General features: G+C 37.3%; 2 protein-coding genes across 10 annotated transcripts in view; one reads left to right on the forward strand and one right to left on the reverse strand.

The window, feature by feature from the left end:
- The window catches only part of LOC117566863 (ataxin-2 homolog), a 50,482-nt gene that overhangs the window by 7,115 nt on the left and 24,743 nt on the right, over window positions 1–18,624 (forward strand). For 2 of the 5 annotated variants that reach the window (XM_034246460.2, XM_052004747.1), the window contains exon 2: window positions 8,846–9,027. The exons of 1 other annotated variant lie outside the window; for it this stretch is intronic. The gene's annotated coding sequence lies outside the window, so the exon portion shown is untranslated. Of the gene's footprint in view, window positions 1–8,817; window positions 9,028–18,624 lie in introns of those variants that run through there. 2 more of the 5 variants (XM_034246461.2, XM_052004745.1) reach the window with 2 other exon arrangements.
- Window positions 3,866–18,624, reverse strand: part of LOC117566864 (sodium-dependent nutrient amino acid transporter 1) — a 193,250-nt gene continuing 178,491 nt past the window's right edge. For 3 of the 5 annotated variants that reach the window (XM_052004751.1, XM_052004750.1, XM_052004749.1), the window contains exons 2-7: window positions 8,652–8,691; window positions 6,182–6,653; window positions 5,854–6,088; window positions 5,417–5,791; window positions 4,717–5,360; window positions 3,866–4,650 (exon numbers count right to left, since the gene is read on the reverse strand). In XM_052004751.1, the coding sequence (XP_051860711.1) occupies window positions 4,397–4,650; window positions 4,717–5,360; window positions 5,417–5,791; window positions 5,854–6,088; window positions 6,182–6,629 (1,956 nt within the window). In that variant the 5' untranslated portion in view covers window positions 6,630–6,653; window positions 8,652–8,691 and the 3' untranslated portion in view covers window positions 3,866–4,396. Of the gene's footprint in view, window positions 4,651–4,716; window positions 5,361–5,416; window positions 5,792–5,853; window positions 6,089–6,181; window positions 6,654–8,651; window positions 8,692–8,826; window positions 8,842–13,664; window positions 13,669–18,624 lie in introns of those variants that run through there. The other 2 variants (XM_034246462.2, XM_034246463.2) reach the window with 2 other exon arrangements.

Raw genomic sequence — 18,624 nt, forward strand, 5'->3', positions numbered from 1 at the left:
AAATGTACCATATGGTGTATTTTTTTTTTAATATTTTTGTAGTATTTTCGGTATATATTATTTTGAAAATAATACCGCAATATTTTGCTTTTATTCAAAACGGGTAGCGGGTATCTCACAGTCTAGCACACTCGAGCACACTCGACAGTAGCTTTCTAACTTGTTTTGATATATTTTTAGAACAATACCGCAATGTCTTACTTTAATTGAAAATGAGTAGCAGGTATCTCACAGTCGAGCACACTTGACAGAGATTACGTAATTATTTTTATACCCGCTACCCATAGGGTAGATGGGTATTAAAACTTTGTGCCTCCAAAATATATAAGTAACAGACAGAAAGAATCATCTTCGATCCTATAAAGTATATACATATATTCTAGTAGTTATTTAAGAAATAGTTGTAAATGGCTAAGACGGTTGTCGCTATCGAGTCTTACTTGCTTTTGTTCCCAATCAATATTTGGTAATCTATTGTATATTTTAAACGTAATATTTTAGAATTCTAATTGAGCACTTGAGCTTTCTTAATTGTTTTTTATTTATCTAAATTTTGCCATTTCTTGTTTTGAATGCATACTTTAAAATATGTGCATTATTTTTTATTTATCCAAGCAATTGTTTCTTTCTGTTTTAAAAGTTTAATGTACATTTTTGTACTTTGGCTATTAGCATTAAATTGTAAAGTATCTTTAGAAGTCATTTATAGCACTTTTGTGGCAATTGTTCAGGATAATCTAAAGCAGCAAATGTGCTTTTATATGGTTATTGTCAATGGGTAGACAGTTGTGGCCTATAAACTTGGCCAGTAAATTTTTACAACAATGCGTTTTGGTTTACCTTTCGGGATGCATCCCAGGATTCCAATTTTTTGTTTGTTTTCGTGGCTGCGAAATAAAAAAGGAAATTCAGCTAAATGGCATTCAAATTAAATCACCGGCAATCTGTGCAGACATCGGGGAAAAAAATGCGTGCTAATTTATTTAAATAATTTAAAAAATTTCTCAAAACCCCACGAACAAAGAAAACAAATAGCAGCTGCGTCTAGTCAAGTTGTTGCCTTAAGATAACAATTGAGCAGCAGCATCAACAGCAGCAGAACCATCAGGAGCAGCAGCAGCAGGTGAAGAAGGCCTTCAAACAAAGCGTTCTGCTTAACAAAAGGCCAAAAGTTAATGTGTGCCTAAGTAGCAGTCAGGTCGACCCCATACACGCATACTCTAATACACGCACACACACCACATACACACACACACACACACACTTCTACTATTTGGCCATTAAAGATGCCCCCATTTTGTTTGGCCAACTGCTTTTTGGGCGCCTTCCGTTGCCACATCCGCCAACTGTCGACTGTCGTCCGTTCGTCGTGCATCTTTCGTCGTCTACCGTCTGTCGTCTGTCGTTTGTCGCCTGTCCTCTGTCGTCTTTGCCCGTAGCCGCCTTGTGTCCTGCCCAGGCTGCTGCTTTTGTTTGCGGCGAGTGCGTTGATTACTTTGGGGAAATGTGCGTGAAAGGTAACGGCGCGTACCTGTCCTGTCGTTTTCTGTTCTCTGTTTGGCTCCTTTGCTGTTTGCCTGCCGTTTTGCTGGCTTCTAGCCTCGTGCCTCGTGCTGCTATTCAGCCTTGCGAATGCCAATGCCAATGACTGGCGACTGATTTATATGCTCGTATTTCGAGGGTTCTCCCCCAAATGGCATGTAGCGCTTCCTGTCGTCTCTGATTTTCTATGCAATACACCGATAGACTCGATTTTTACTCACTATTACTACTTGGCTCATACATCATTTATTCAATAATGCTCTAGATTCCCGTAAATCATAATCAAGCAAATGTTTGTCTAAGCCGACAATTGACAGCAGCTTAAAACAATCTAAAGTAGATAAACGGTGAGCAAAATGAGTATGAGTAATTATATTTTATTACGAAACTTTCGGATTATTTTAAATATATAAATATTGTAGAGATAATGTGTATTGAATATTTCTAATGTACAAATTCAGAATTTAGTCGCCATTGGAAACACTTTCAGCTGTTTATGACTGACCTGTGTTGTTATAGATTTATTTATTGGCAATTTGTATGAATTCGAATTTGGCATTATTGACAAATTCACAGACAATACTAGTGCTTGTAGACCACTAAACCGACTGATATATTTTTCATATGAGTGTTAATTGTATTCGCTTTGATTCAATAATGGCTTTTGAGAGTGCGTCTGAGCGTGTTCAGTGTGTTTCGGTCATTGGTTATTTAATATATATTTTAATTAAGTATACGCAATGGTGGCGTGGTCAAAATATCGCATTATGTTTGATACACAATGAAATTAAGCGCAAACAGATTCTGAAGAGCCAACAGCAAAGCTTTAGGCTGAAAGATTGGTAGGCATGAAGCTAAAAGGGAAACACTCTGGCGGCCACTTGAATGAAATGCACAAAGAGTTGTGTTTTCAACATTTGCCCATTAAAAACTCATTAACAAGGCACAATGGCTTGACAAATAACTCGAAATGCATTCACTTCCGCTCTGACAGTCACACACGCACACACAAGATGGAAGCAGACATTACGTATACGCAGTGGTGATCATGACAGCGAGTGTGAGTGGAGTTTTATGCACTTTTAAATGCATTTTATCATTGCAATTAAGAATACAAGCTGCTGACAAATGCACTCAACCTGGTAGTCAGCCAATGACAATACCATTAATTTGACAGCCAAAAAGCTGAAAGCCAAAGGAAATCAACAGCATTTCGCAGCAGCGATGTTATGTTAGCTTAACAATAAAATATCCTGTTCAATCGGATTATTTCAAACTTTTAAAATATCAGTTTGAATAATTGGTTGGCTTACTTTTAGTAAATACAGTATAAATTCAGATAATATCTGTTGAAATGCTTTTGCTTTAATACCAAAGAATACCCGTTTGTTTGCTGAGTAATGATTATAAAACAAAAACAACTTTTGTTTCACCTTAGTACTTGTCAACCTGCCGATTTGTGGACTAATGAGCACAGATTTCCTGATGCTTGCCTGTCGCTTTCACCCAAAAAAAAAAAAAAAAAAAACGAAAAAGAAACCGCGTGATTTATTAGTGTTCTATTTGTATTGTGTTCGCTTTTTTGTCTTGGGTATATGTGGAGCGTTTTATATTGCATGCTTATAGGCAGCTCGTTTGTCATTTCGCTGCCAGCGAACAACAAACAAACAATGCCGAGGCGCCATTTGTGCTTATCTGCACAGCAGGCAAGCAGGCTTCAGGGCGAGTAAGTAGAAGGACTGAGGAGGCAGGCTGTCTTTTTACTTACAAATTACTTGAATACTTTGCGCCTGCTGTTACACGGAAACGGAAGTGGAAGTGTTTTACAACACCCACACACACACATATATGTATTTATACACAGATTTCTGCTTGCAACTTTTTGCTTCAATCATAAAATCAGAACTTTTTACCCTTTACAGCATAATCAGTGCATGTGAGTGTGTGTGTGTGTGGGTTTGAATTGAGTGTGTGGGAGTGTGTATGAGTAGAGCGTAAAGCGCCGTTGGCTGCAATTGTCTTGTCTTTTATAGTTGTGCCAGTTGCTTTGCTTTTGCACGGTTAGCGCGGAGCGCGTGAGTGAGCACGACTAGTGATGACAAACAGATTTCCTTAATCGATTATTTTATGATCGATATGATGTGACCGTAAATTGTGAATCGTTATTAAACAAAAGAATACGAGAAAACCGACTAATCAAATACTTCTATAAAAGATTTTTCAATATTTTCAAATTTAAATATTACTTGACATACAATATTGAAAATAAGACTAAAAGCTTGGATAGATGCCTGTGTTGCTTATCATTTCGGATCTCGTAACAGGAATTAAGGGCATTACTTTTTAGCTTAAAAACAGGAGTATTGAAAACGTTGCTGAGGTCTTTCTAAATTTGAGATGCACAATAACTTCTTTTAACATATAATATGATTAATAATTGAAACAAAATTATCGATTATTGTCTATCTTATGACTAATCGCGCCTTCTTCTTAATGTACTCGCACTCATTTATTTGCTAACGTTACTTAAATAATTACTTAACTCTGAAATTCATTTACATTTGTTGGAGTTTACGAGTAGTATTGGTTCCCAGTATATTTGTCAGTTTTCGATTTCAGACTTGATCACGTGCACATCTCGAATGGATTGCATTGACATCATGGTCGCTTTGGGCGAGCTATCGCTGCGACTACATTTGGCACTTAAGCCTGGATTTTTGTGTTGAATTTTTATTATAAAAGGGTTGCGCTGTACTCAGTTTAGTGTTGCGAAAACAGTGGCAGGCTGGCAGCAGTAGCCGGAGCCGGAGCAGCAGTTCATGCAACGAGCATTAAATGCTACAGATTTTTATTGCTAACCAAAGATATTGTCATAGATTTTGTGCCAGATACCGCTGCGCTGGAACATTGCGCTCACATTGGCCTGCTCCATGTGGAGCTGGTATCGTTTGAGGGTGTGTGGATCAGCGGGTCCCCAGCTGGGCAGTGGCTCAAAGGCTTTTCGTATGCGCTGGCAAAGGCTTAGCTCGGCGGGTTGACTTCTCACTGCGGATATCGCCCAGAACAGAACTTGACCCACACCAAAGGCGCTGAGGCACCAGCCAAAAACTGTTTCGGAACATTATTGAATTAATAAGCGAACAAAATTGGCTTGATTCGGACTTGGGGACTTACCATAAACGCCTGGCAGATAGGTGTAGTCCTTGTACTTAAGGGGCTCGTATCGGGCGAGCATGTAGACGAGGATGGTAATCATGAGGAGCGGCGTAATGAAGCCCCAACAGATACGATAATACTTGGACGTCTTGATGCCCAGCATAAATTCAACATCGCGACACACTCGCTTCACTCCATACACCCAGCCAATGGCAAGCAGCTCAAAGATGGCCAGCACGAGGGCCACGAAGGTGGCGCCAAAGAAGTCCAACAGGTTGAGAACAAACTGTCCACCTGGAGTAATGTACAGCAGACCCAATAAGTAGCCAATGATGGCGATGAAGACCACGATGCGCCACTGCTTGATTCTGACAAACTCATCCTTGAGCACCGTTGTTAGGCAGGAGACCATGCCCACATTGCTGCCAATGCCCAGCACGAAGAGCATGAGGAAGAATAGCACCGAAAAGAGCTGCGGTAGCACCTTGAACTTAGCAATGGCATCTGGATAGGATATGAATGCTAGGCCAGGTCCGCCATTAACAACTTTCGATATATCCGTTGTATTGTTCTCATACGCCAAGTTGCCCAATATGCCGAAGATGATGACGCCAGAGAGCATGGATGTGAATGTGTCCAGCGTGGTAACGATATTGGCATCTCTGAAACAGCAATGGTATTAATTAGAGCTGAGAATTGATAGGGAGAACGGACTCACCTATAGATATTCTGGCCAAAGCGATTGTAGGAGGCGTACATCACAATGTTGCCAAAACAAATGGCCAGAGAGAAGAAGACCTGAGTGACGGCCGCATACCAAACCTGGGGTTCCAATAGCTTGTGCCACTGTGGCTTCAAGAAGTACAGCACGCCATCAACAGCGCCGGGGAGCGTGAGAGCCCGAATGAGTAAGATGACCATGACAACGTATGGGAAGAGAGCCAGGAAATAGGACGCCTTGCCGGAGCTCTTAACACCCCTGAACATAATCCCCGCAATAATGAGCCAAGCAGCAGCCAATGCAACTGCCAGAGTCCAGCTGGGATAGCCAATGCCATCATCAATACTCGTCTTCTCTCTCAGTATGATGTTGCTGTTCAGAGAAACGAATACATTGATAGCTTTCGGACGTTGCTTTTGGGGGGATTCACTTACGTAAAGTAGAACTCTGCTGAGGTGGTTCGGACTTCGGATGCTTTGCCATTAGCTTCGCTCATTGGCAGCGTTTGTGGTGCCGAGTCCAAGCAGCTGGATCCCCACTCGGAGCGACAGTAGCTCCATGGCAGTGTGGGGTAGAATGATTCCACAAAATAGCGCAGCGTGATGGCCATTAATGTGGCATAATAGGTTGTCACAATGCCCGTGGCCAGCACCTGACCGTAGCCAATGCCTGTGGCGAAATGGATATATCATTAAATATACCCAGCACAATTGCAATCAGAGAATCACAATCACAATCGCAATCACAATCACAGCCACGTACCTCGCATGATGGGCGCAAAATCGTAGACTTTAACGCTGCCACGACTCGAAAACTGTCCCAGCAGCATTTCGAGATAGTAGACTGGCTTGCCCACCAATATGAGCACTATCAGATAGGGTATGAGAAATGCACCGCCGCCATTCTCGAGTGCAATAAAGGGAAAGCGCCACACATTGCCGAGCCCGACGCTCAGAGCAATGCAGGACATTAGAAACTCAATATCATTGTTCCAGCCATCGCGTTTGATGCCCTCTCCCACGTCTGCCTCCGTCTCATCCTCCGTCTGCTTTTGCGGGGTTGTTGTTTCGCTGGGCTTATGACCATTCGCTGCTTCCTTGGCTGTGGTCTCTGCATTGGTTTTGTACGCTCCCGGTATGGAGATCGTGGTGGCATTTAGTGAGCCCACATAAGCTGGATTGAGGTATCCATTGTTATTGCTTTGCTCCATTGCAGCTGCTATTGCTTGGCGTAGCTGTAAATCAATCAAGGTTAACATTAGTTGGTGGTCAAGTTGTGTGGTTCAATAGCTAATTACAAGCTGCAATTATTTCACTACGCCACAAACTGGTTATATACTTCAACAAAAAACTAACAATAAAACAAGTCAGTGACCTACTGACAGCAACACCGATTATATAACAGTTTGCGGCATTCATTCACTAAACTGCAAGCCCCGTGGCTGCATCGATTGAGGGGGGCGCAGGGACTGGGGAATGGGGGAACTCGTCTGTTGCCAACTAAATACAACTATAGGGCTCAAAACAAGTTTCTCGGCAATGTCTCGAATTGTCTAGCACGAAATGTATTTGCGTTTTCCAGCTCTTTGTTTACGTTTCTCTTTCGTCGTTCCGGTATTTGTCGTTTGCCGTTCATCTTGTAATGGGAGAAGAAAGTGCTTCACACTCATTTCAAGTGTGGAAAGTGAAGGATGCGCACATCTTGAATTTCAAGAGAGTGCTGTGGATAGTATATCACACACATATAGATATTTTGTTAAATGAAATTGCGTAATTGCACAAGTTAACACCGAATTCAAGGCGATTCAATTGACATTTATAAATTTACATAAATACATATATAGTGTTTACTTAGTTCCGTTTGTTAAATAAGAACACAATATCGATTTGGATTTTACTATATTTAATAATTTATTAATCTAGTCACAATCCCTTTACTTCATATTTGTATGAGGAACAGCGAGGAGTAAGATAAAAAATGTGACAATACAACATGGTTGAGTGTTCCCAATTAATACATTCTAGAATACTGTCACATTGTATGCACACATTTATAATAATATATTTTGATATTGCCTTCAAATCATGAGTTGTGCTACACTCCATAAAGTGTGTGACATTTTCAAAAGTTGTGCAATTATTAGAAAGAGCATTCACACTTCGTTAGCTCTGTTGCAATTTGTAGTTGTTTACTTTTGCTTTTGTGATCGTTGCTTTTGCTGTTGCCACAGTGTTGCATTTGCGCATGCGCTATGCACAGCACGTTGCAGCTGTATTGTTGTTGTTGCCGCTGCTGCTTGTTGATTGTTCTCGCAATTAATGGAAAGTGAAGGTGCACAAAGCTGTTACCCTCGCTGTGGAAATGTCAGCGGAAAGAGGAACGTGTAATTATCAATCGAAATTTAGCTTTAGAATTGGCAAGTTGAGGCACGTTTGATGTTTTAGTTTTGGAAGTGCGAAGTGTGCATTGCATTGAATAGTTATGAATCAATTATTGCTGTTTCATTGCATAAATATGAAATAAAAGCGTGATAGCTGTGATGCTATTCTTTCTTTTATTTGGTCACGCTTGAGTCATAATAAATATTATATGCAAGTCGAGGCCTTGATAGACAGTTTAGAAATAAGATAAAACCACTACAAGATAACAATCATGTGAACAAATAAAGTTAACCATCGCTCGCCATAAACATCGCAATAAACTGAACCTTTCGGGTTACTACTGCAATGCCAATTAGGCGATACGCCGACAGTTATCAGAGAGATGTCTAGCCATATATTATACATATTTACCAGCAACCATCTCTTGAGTACCTTGACCCATTAAATATTTATTCAATCTTTACCTTGAAAGAATTTTATGAGTTTTAATCTAAGTACCAATCATGAGATGACTGAGTTGGCTTTAAACAAACTTAGTTTTATCATCTCTTTTACTCTTCGTCGCATAACGCAAACTACTTGATTTTTATATTTTTATTGCATTTGAAGCATGTTCCTGCAAACAGCCTTGTTTTAACAGCTGGCTTTAACCCCACATGAATAGTCAGTCAGTTAAAATTTTTTATCAATTTGCTTATGTTTGTTTTTATTACGATTTGCACGCGACCGTAGTTGTTTATAATTATGGTGTGTTTGTTAGTTTATTGCGATAAAAACTATAAAATAAAATTTGTGCAGTTGTTTCCAGTTAAAGAACAATCTGTTGACGCGACACTCAACAGTACACTCACTTTTATGATACTTAGGTTAACCGCGAATTCGTTTTCTTTCACGTTATTTTTCTCGTTTGTTTGTTGTCAAAATTGCCTTAATCACATGCAAAACAATTCATCACCAAAGTTTTGTATTTCAATTTGTTTTCTTATTTCAACAGCATAAATAATTATGTATATTTTTGTCGTTTACTTCACTTCACTCTTTTCAGCAGCCTTAAATGATATAAGGCTCTACTGAATTTCAACCGAACTGTTCACGTCGAATGCCAAACAATAACTGAGCGGATCGTCGCGGATCGGTGCAAATTGTTGTTCGACAGCGTCGCAACGTCTCGTCGGGAGAGGGAGAGGGAGAGCTTAACGGTAAAAGGCGCTCACACTCTGACCTAGAGTAAGTAAGACAGGTATTTACATTGGGACTATAAATGGGTCATATTATTACCATATAAACTTAATTAATGCAGTTGAGTAATATTATATTTTGGGGGACATTTCCAGGTCAATCAAACAATTCCCAAAGCAGTTTTTAATTCAATATTTTTATATACAAAATAATAGAAGTGTAGACTGCTCAAATTATAATAATTGAGAACTATAATTTGTATGATTAATACACTAATAGCAATGTAATTTCCGTCTCATGGGAGTAATAATAATTTAAATAACCTTGACAGCTTGTTGTTCTATGAATAGCTCGACTCAAATTATGAGTAACCCTTATTACGAGTTAACAAATTATTTACCTTAGCTTGTATCTCTGGGTTATTCAACTCTGTTTACAAACAGGTATTTCCTCAGCTGGGATTTGGATGTTTTGGTTCTTCACAAAACAAACTCTTGCCTGATTAATATGATGTTTATAATTGTACATTTTTCGCAGAAGAGAAACAGGTTTTACGATCGCAATTGTAGTGATAAGAATGAGATGTTCGAAATGAGTTTGGCTGTACAATAATTAGATTGCGTTTAGACTGATAAGTTCCTCGAAAATGTCATTCATAAAGCAAACATTTTAAGTGATATACACTCGATATAAATATGTTATGTGTTGCAAAACAAGAAGTGCAACTGCGTAATTCCAATTTGTGTGCTAAATGTGGCTAAACACATGACAGAATCACCTCCATAATGGAAGTGGTAAATGCATATGCGAATGCATGTGTTTCAATGTGGCATAGAGCAACATTTTAATTGGATGCAAATTGGGAAACACCTAAGTTAGAGCACCCATTTATGGGCTGCGGTCGAACTGTAGCAAAAACCCGTGTTTTTATCTCACAGTTCGGTTTTTGGGGCATTTACACGAAAATTGACCGCAATAAAATTATTTAATTTGAGTAACGATGCGCTATGCATTGATTAAAGCAATTCAATTAAAATTATCAACGGTACTTTAAGAGCGCACAAAAACGCATTTATGGCACCTGCATAAATAAATTATTGCAATGACAATTAATATTTAATTTTTTATTTATTGTAATTATACGCTGTGATAGAATAAACATACATAAGTACTTGTGTTACATTTTTTACAAAATAACTTTGCCACATTTAATCTGTAATTAATTTGTAATAATTCGCTTCAATTGGTTAATCTCTTTGTATTGTTGTTGTCTTTTTATACCCTGTAAACAACAGAACACGGAAGCAGTATAGGGACTTTTTATGTTTTATTTCCTCAATCGGGATATTCCACTTATTATCTGCCTATAGAGTAGATGCAAGTTGCGTCTGTTTAATCGCGAAATTCTGACTTTCTATAAACATTAATAACATGCACTGGCAATGAGCCAAAGGATTTATTATCATCTGACACAGTTTACATATGCAGTTCAGTAAATTGATAACTTAATTAGTGTTGGCTAACGGGAAACGTAAATAAATGAGTTTTTCTATAAGCCAACGCATGACTTTTAAAGCCAATAAAGACGACTTTGTACAGTCATATAAATAATTAAATAAAATTGTTAGTTAATTCATGAATTGCCTTGATTATGACTTGGGAAACATTTATATTTAAGTGCAGCCAAATTACTTTTCCTGTTTAATTAGTTTACTGTAATTGTTGTACTTTTTTAAATGGAAATACACGCCAATATCAACAATTAACTCTATTCTATCTTGGGCATTTAGCCAACTGCGAATTTATGGCCCACAAAAGCCACTCGCAAATTTTCTCAGTCATTTATCAAGTGCCAGCAGCACATAAATCTATTGGCTAAGCAAATCGCAGTGACAACTGTTTAACTGGCACTGAATGCCTGTTTGCCTGTTTGCCTGTCGCAGGAGCTAAAAACAAGCCAAAAGCCAACAAATTCTAAGGGCAAACTCACAGGCTGCCGCCAAAATCGTTGTCCTTCGTCACGCAATTCTTGGGTTGCTTTGCTTTGTTTTTGTTTTCTTTTTTTGTGCTTGGCCAAGGCATTAAATTTTATAGCATTTACCTGTTCGACATTAAAAACAAAAGACACAAATGTCACACAGTCCAAACAGATGGCGGGCTACAGCTACAGGAAAAGGTTGTTGGTCAAAGCGGTGGCTAACGTAAATGTCACAGGGAAAAGTGGCGGAATGCCAGGATGGTTGGATGGCAGCTTGTTTGTCGCTCTTGATTTATGCTGTTAAACAACATTAAGAATTGATGATTTAAATTTAGAGCTTCGCTGATTTTGTTTAGTTTTCTTTGTGGCACATCGCATAATTAATGTGTCTTTGGGGTGTTGTTAAAAAAAGAGACAGGAATGTTTTTGCAGGCTTTGTGAAGATCGTTCTTACGATAAAAAATTGTAATAGGAATTCAATGAATATAAAATTGTGAGCATAAGAGATAAACAAGTACCAGATATAATACTACTTAATTAATAACCATAAAAGAACATCTTAGTGTGATCAAATCGTCAAGGAAAATAAAGCTTAACAGCAATTTGCTTTTCTATTTTATGTGTGACAAAAGCTGACTGATTTGTTGCATACTTTTGGGCAACATTTTAAATATGAAGTATATTAATCATACGCCTCTTTGCTGGACGGCTGCTGCAGTATTTGGTGGTCATACATATCCTGCATACGTCCCATTGCCTCCAAATCGCAATCGCAATAAATTAAGTCTTATGTTTGACGCTTGTTAAAGTCAAATTCTATTACATTTCAAATTCGTTTTGTATTTGTATTTGTATTGTTTTTTTGTTTTCTATACATACACATTTGTGCACCAAGGTGCCGTCGTCGCTGCCATAAAAACGACTAGAGTACACGCAACAACAACAACAACAGTAGTAACCGCAATAACAACAACGACTACGACAACTCGAACTCAACTTGACTCGAGTCGCATGGTAAGCGCAGCGCATTTCGTGCGTATAAAAATCTGCAATTCATGCAATTTTCATGGAAAATTTGCCACGCAAAAAGAAAGCACAAAACAACAGGCGCACATGTGTTGTGTGAGTTGATTGTTGGCAAAGCAATAAATATGTGTGTGTGTATGTGCATGTGTGAGTGCGAGTGTGCTTACTCACTTTCTTTCTGTGCCTTGAATGTCAAAATATTTGTGTTTGGCATTTTAAGCGTTAAATTTTTGCTGTCAACAATTCGTCTAGTGCCAGACAATGTCATTCACTTGGCACTGTGTGTTTTCGCCTGTGGTTAGGTTTTGCTCAGCATCCACAATAAATTCGCTTGGCACGTGTTTCTTTAAAGGAGTAATGTTTTTGCTTTAAGAGATTAGAGATTAGAGAACGCGTGATATTTGCTTCAAAGGCAAGATAATAGATTCAACGTATGTTATTCAGTTGCGAATTGAGTGATTTAGTACTACATCAATTTCAAAGTGGTTCACAATTTATTGATAAGCGAGAACGGGTCTTAACAAGGTAGTAACATATTACGTCATCAAATATAAAGATTTAAATATATGTTGAATGGAATTGGAGCATTGTGAATCCACTCTTGCTTCTCCAGGGTGAAAATATTTCAATTGAAAAACTGAGGTTTTATATATATAAGAAATAAAACTATATGTAAATAGATTGCGGAATATTATACTGACCTCTTGATATTCGTAACAAAACAGTTAAGAACTTATATTCAATCACTTGAAACACTTCCATAACCACTCTGAAAATTTCCATACTCGGGTTTAGTTCAACAAAAAGATATAAGTGATTGTCTTTTACAACAACTATGCAGAACTGTCATAGCTGACCAGCCGTAAAACTTGCATAACTAAATTGTGAATTTAACAGACTCTCGAGGTATTTTCTGTTGCTTTTCCATATCCGGATTGCTCATTTCCTGTATTTGTGGCTGCAACTGTGTCTGGGCTGAAGTCGATGGATATTGATCAAGCACCTTATATTCTTCTTGTGGTATTATTTTGTCGTTCATCACATCCTTGGAGTCCGACTCATCGCCAATGTCGACTTTAACTGTCTTGCCAGCTGGTGTAATAATGTAAATATGCATTATATTCTCCTTGAAGTTGCGCAGATTAAATGTTAAGCAAGCCGAAAACGTAATTTGATCATAAAGAGCTAAAATTATTCTTTTGTAATTATTGGCAATTTTGAAACTTTGAATTTAGAAGTCGAATAACACGAATTTGGTTTTAGTTTGAGGAAGTGTAAAAATATTCTGACAGAGTAAATATTTCCAGCTAGACTACTTCAACAGATTTTATTTTTGACACATATAACATAAAGTGTGTGATATGTTGTCGCAAGTAAATGAAAACTCGCGCTGCGTGTTCTAAATTTGTTATAATTCTTCGGCTTATTTAAATAAATAATAATTTCAGTAAAAATTACACACAATTTGCTTCTTGATTTGGTAAAAAGTTAGGGGTGACAGATACCATTTAAATTTAAAATAACGAAATAAATGATATTTTTATGAAACTATTTGTAATTGTATATATGCATAGTGTAGGTTTCTCTGACCTTCATTCTTTACCTTTAACACTTACCTCTATGGTAAAAGGAAATTCGTTTTAAGTGTTTATGTTCTTGATAAGTATATATGTTAGGAAAATTTATTTTTCAACAAGTAAAACCATCTTGGCCAGACACATATCCAAGAGAAGCATCCACTACCCTATATACATATATGTATATATACAACTATAACTTTGTGCCTCCAGAAAATAAATGTCATCCCCGACCATGTAAAGTTTAAACATATATTCTTAGTCTGCGTCCGCCTGTCTGACAGTCCATCAGTCCGTCTGAACCTATGTAGATCCCTCATTATAGCCCCTAACCATATGGTAGAGGAGTTTTTTAACTTTTTGCCGAAAAAGGCAACTGCGAGGCGCTATAGCTATGTCCGAATGTCCGTATGGACACCTAGATCTCAAATCCACATCCTTAAATCGATAATAATCGAATAACAAGCGAAATTTTGAAACTAGAGTCGATTTTTACGATCAGATAAGAACTATCGCTCTTTTGCTTTTATTCAAAATTACTTTTAAAATTTCATGTTTAATAAATTGTTTGTGGTGTTTAAAAAAACTCAGCTCCATCCTAGAAAGTATTTTAATTTTTATCTGTTTAATGAAATTTCAACTTCAGTATTTGCTCCAAAAATATGGTATCAAACTAAAATGTTGTTTTCTAATGTTTAAGGGACACACTTCTGTCACTTAACTTACTAGTACATGAAGGTTTATGTTATTATGAACTTCTAAACTGAATTTACAGCACAAAACGATAGAAGATTAAATCATAGTTTAAAGTTCTTTCAATGGAAACTCGTTCTGCCGTCGCCTCTTAAGTTAAAGCTTAATTGTTAATTATGAACATTTGCTTTTGTCGCTGCTTTAAGACACATTGCGCTTTTGTTCCGTTCCGTTTCGTTCAGTTCATTTATGTTGCGCAGAGAAGTAGGCAATGAAAATCATGAGCTGTGGAAGCTTTGCCAAATGCCGACAAGCCGAGCCAAGCGCAGTTCTCTTTATCCTTCCGTTCTGCGGCACATTTGTGGTTTTATCTATGTGTGTTTCAGTGTCTGTGTTGGATTTTGCTTTAGTAAGCTGGAAACAAAAAAATATATGTCTCATTCGGTACATCACACGCGCACACACACACATGTGCTATGTTGTGTGCCTTGCGCTTGTGCTTGTGTGTTCGGCTTGAGCAAAGCAGCGAGTGTTTGTTTTTGGCATGTGGAAAGTAGAACATAATTAATTCAAATTAATTACAATTTGTATGGAATTAGCGCTTGCGGCGAGCCGCCCACAAACAATGATGATGATCATAATGACATTGTTGTTGTTGTCTATGCCAATGTTGCCCGCAAACACACATATTTCAAGAGAGATTTTTATGGGCACATGTTTAGGTATGTTCATTAGCCACGTCCGTTTACTCCTGTTCATCCTCTCACTTTAAGTTGTATGTGTTTTAGCAAAATGCAAATTTCGTGTGACAGCCTAAGTACTTGAATTATGTGCTGGCACTGCAACTGCAGCAGCCTTCAAATAATTTGGCGTATTTTAACGTGTTGCCCTCGTCCTCGTCCCCGTCGTCACAGTTCGTTCCTCATTGTTTGCCTGACCCAATTAGCACAAAACTGCAACAACGTCATAAACTCAAGTGCACAGCTCAATTGGGCAGTCGTGAGCGAAGGAGGGAAGAGACGGCGAGATAGGGACATTTATAAATCAATTATCCAACGATTGCACGCTCATTAGTGTCAAACTCAATTAACGCTGTGACAGTTTTGCATGCGCTGCAGTCGCTAACCAACTTGCCCTTTTGTCCGCTTGCCTCTACTTCCTCAAAGTGTCAGCTTACTCGAATGGTCTGGCAAAATTCAATTCGTTAATTGGCCTGACAAGCATTTAAAGCATTTGTATTATAATCCAAATGGCATTAAAACAAAGAGTATGGGTTTTCAGATTTGAGTTATAATTTTTTTATATCAATTTTATTTGGTGCATTTCGATTTCAAAAATGTTAAGAATTATTATTCAACTTTTATTAAAATAAGAAATTAAATTTTGAGAATTTTGTCCAAGTTTAAATTTTTTCAATAATCAAATTGTTGTCCTTTAAATTATAGTGTATTTTATTCATTACTTTTTTTATTTTTTCGTTAAGCTAATCTGCTTAAGTAGAAAGGTGCATTTTTACATTTGTAGTACGACTGGCATTAAAACAAAGAGAAGTATTTTCCATATTTAGTCACAATTTTGTATATTGGCCTAATCAAATTTATTTGAAACTCTTCAATTAACCTGACAGGCATTTCACAAAGTATTATGACTCAACTAAGCAACAATTTTCTTGTTTGCAATTAAGAATTCTAAAAATCTATTAATCTGTTTAAGAATATATGGCTTGGTTTCATTATTTTCTTCTCTTTACTCTTGTAATTTTTCCATTTCTAAAAAAAGTGTTTAATTAGTACAATTATAACAATTTGTATGAAAACTTTACCAAATTTATTTGTATTTCTTTGATGGATGGCAGCTTAAAGCCAATACGTTCAAATGGAGTTAATACAATGAATGTAATGGAAAATGAATCGATTCATGAGTATTGAATTACAATTTTGTATATTAGCTTTATCAAATTTATTTGCATCTCATCAATTTCTCTTTCACAGCTAAAAATCCGTTATTGATTTTTGTTGTAGGTCAAAGATTATGTGGAATCCTGTCATATTTCACATGCTGCAATCCCTTATCCTTTATGACCTTGGTGATTAGCACCTGACACATCGACTCAAATATTCATGTGTGCTAAACTCAACTTTAATGCTGTTGGCGGTCAGGCTTTGGCCATTCAATTCGCCCACATACAAGTATGTAACATAACATATGTACACAAACTCTGTGTGAAGAATCTTACGTTATCTGGTCACATTTTATTCAGCGGGGCTCTGTGCCTTTTTTGTTTTTCGCTTTATCGAGCCCAACAAGTATTTTATATCATAATTGCAATCTTGCATAAATGCGTATGCCAGAGTTTTCAGGCACAATTACTGTTTGTGAGCATGTGGTGTGTGGTGTTTGTGTGTATTTAGTGTGTTTGTTTGTCCTTCGAATCGCCATTTTAGTATGCGCTTTTTTTCATACCAACAGCAAAGCATCAACTGCCAGCCCACAGTTGTCGTTGTGTTACTACACGTGTATCTGTGTTGTTCACACACACAAATACATACAAACTGAGCATGTCCATGACACACTTGCCAACGCATGTGAGCGTGTGTGTGTGTGTGTGTGCTTTTCGGTGCATATCTCAATGTTTGCATCTGCGACCAGGCTTTGCCCCAATCTGCAAACATGTTGGCTCCGCTTCTTCTTGTTGTTGTTGCTGTTGCTGTTGGTTTTTGCTCAACGGCAGCAACGCATTGAAACGCATTTTGTTTGCACTGACTGGACACCCTGACTATGAGATGCCTCTCCCCTCCAGCTTGTCATCTTTATCCACCATCGTTCTCTTCAGACACCAATGAGGTCAGCTGTTATATTATTACACATGTATAGTGTGTGTATGTGTGTGTGAGTGTGTGTGTGTAGACACGTTTTCTTCATTTCGCTTTGATTCCTTGCGGGCCACGTTCGCTCCATTAACACTCAATCATTAGCTGCTATTACAGGCACTCGTGCATCAAATTAAACGTTAACGGAAATATCATCAATAACAAACGCGACAAACACCATGCGATGGATAGCTAGCTACTCAGCTACTGGGCGACACGTCTTAGGTCAACGTGACCAATTATTGCCTTGCTATGCTGGCGACAAACAATTAGAACAGACTAAACAAACCAATTACGTCCACAGATGAGTTGATTACTTTATGTCTGCGATAAAAACACCTTTAAACATTTTTTTCTCCAATATAAAAAGTATTAAATGTGTACAGGCTAGAATTTAGTGTGTATTGAAATATTTAGGTACACTGCGATGCTTAATGTTGAAACATGTCCTCAACTGAATATTGTATTGAACGTAACGTGGCTTTAAATAAAAAGAATTGAATATACCTAAAATGTTAGTTACTTAGTTTTTAATGGAAAAATTAATTTTATGTTCAATCTTGCCACTAATGGAATATTAGTTTTAACGTGAAATATATTGCGTAAACATAACATAGTTTGAAATAAATTAAGCATACGTAAAATTTAGTGTCTAGTGAAATAGTTTAGTTATTTCATGGTGGTTTTCTGCAGCTTTAAGCTGAGTTTTGAATATGGATTGAACGCAATGAATATTTGTTCTTCAGTTGTATGTTCAAACTAGCCTTCAAAATAATATTGGGTCGAACGTATATATATATGCATATGTAAACATATACATATGTATATTCCGCATAAGTAACATGGTTTTAGTTTATAAAACATACGTAAAATTTATGTGTAATGAAATAGTTTAGTTATTTTGTAATGCTTAGCTTAAAGCTGAAACTTGCTTCCAATTACATATTAGATTGAGCGTAATATATTACATATACGTAAAAACGTTTTAAATAAAAATTATTAAATGTGTCTAGTCTATTTAATTTAATAAACTATTTTTGTTACTTTGTGATGCTCGAGCAGCTTTAATCTAAAACTTTTCCCAATATACATTGCGCATACGTAACGTGGTAATAAACACATACTATTAAATGTAACTAGTTTATTTAAACATACTTTGAATTTAGTATGTAATGAAGAAGTTTAGTTACGTTGTAATGCTCTCCTGCAGCTTTAAGCTAACAATTGTCCCAACGTAATATACGTACACGTATACGTACGTAACGTGGTTTTAAGCTTAGCAATCAAAGTGTTTAAGATCCAGTGGATTGTCGCTTATTCACACATATAGCTATGCAAATCGCTGCAGTTTATATATCAAAGGATTAGCTTGGGGAGAAATCTGCATGTTTTCAATGACATTGGGCTGAGGCAAAGCGAGCATAAAGTGCATTTAAAATGACATTATCAACGATTCACACATACATACATACGTAGAGTTGAGGAGCTTTTATGCAAATGT

The sequence above is a fragment of the Drosophila albomicans genome, chromosome 3 (assembly GCF_009650485.2).
Source record: "Drosophila albomicans strain 15112-1751.03 chromosome 3, ASM965048v2, whole genome shotgun sequence".
Lineage (NCBI taxonomy): Eukaryota > Metazoa > Arthropoda > Insecta > Diptera > Drosophilidae > Drosophila > Drosophila albomicans.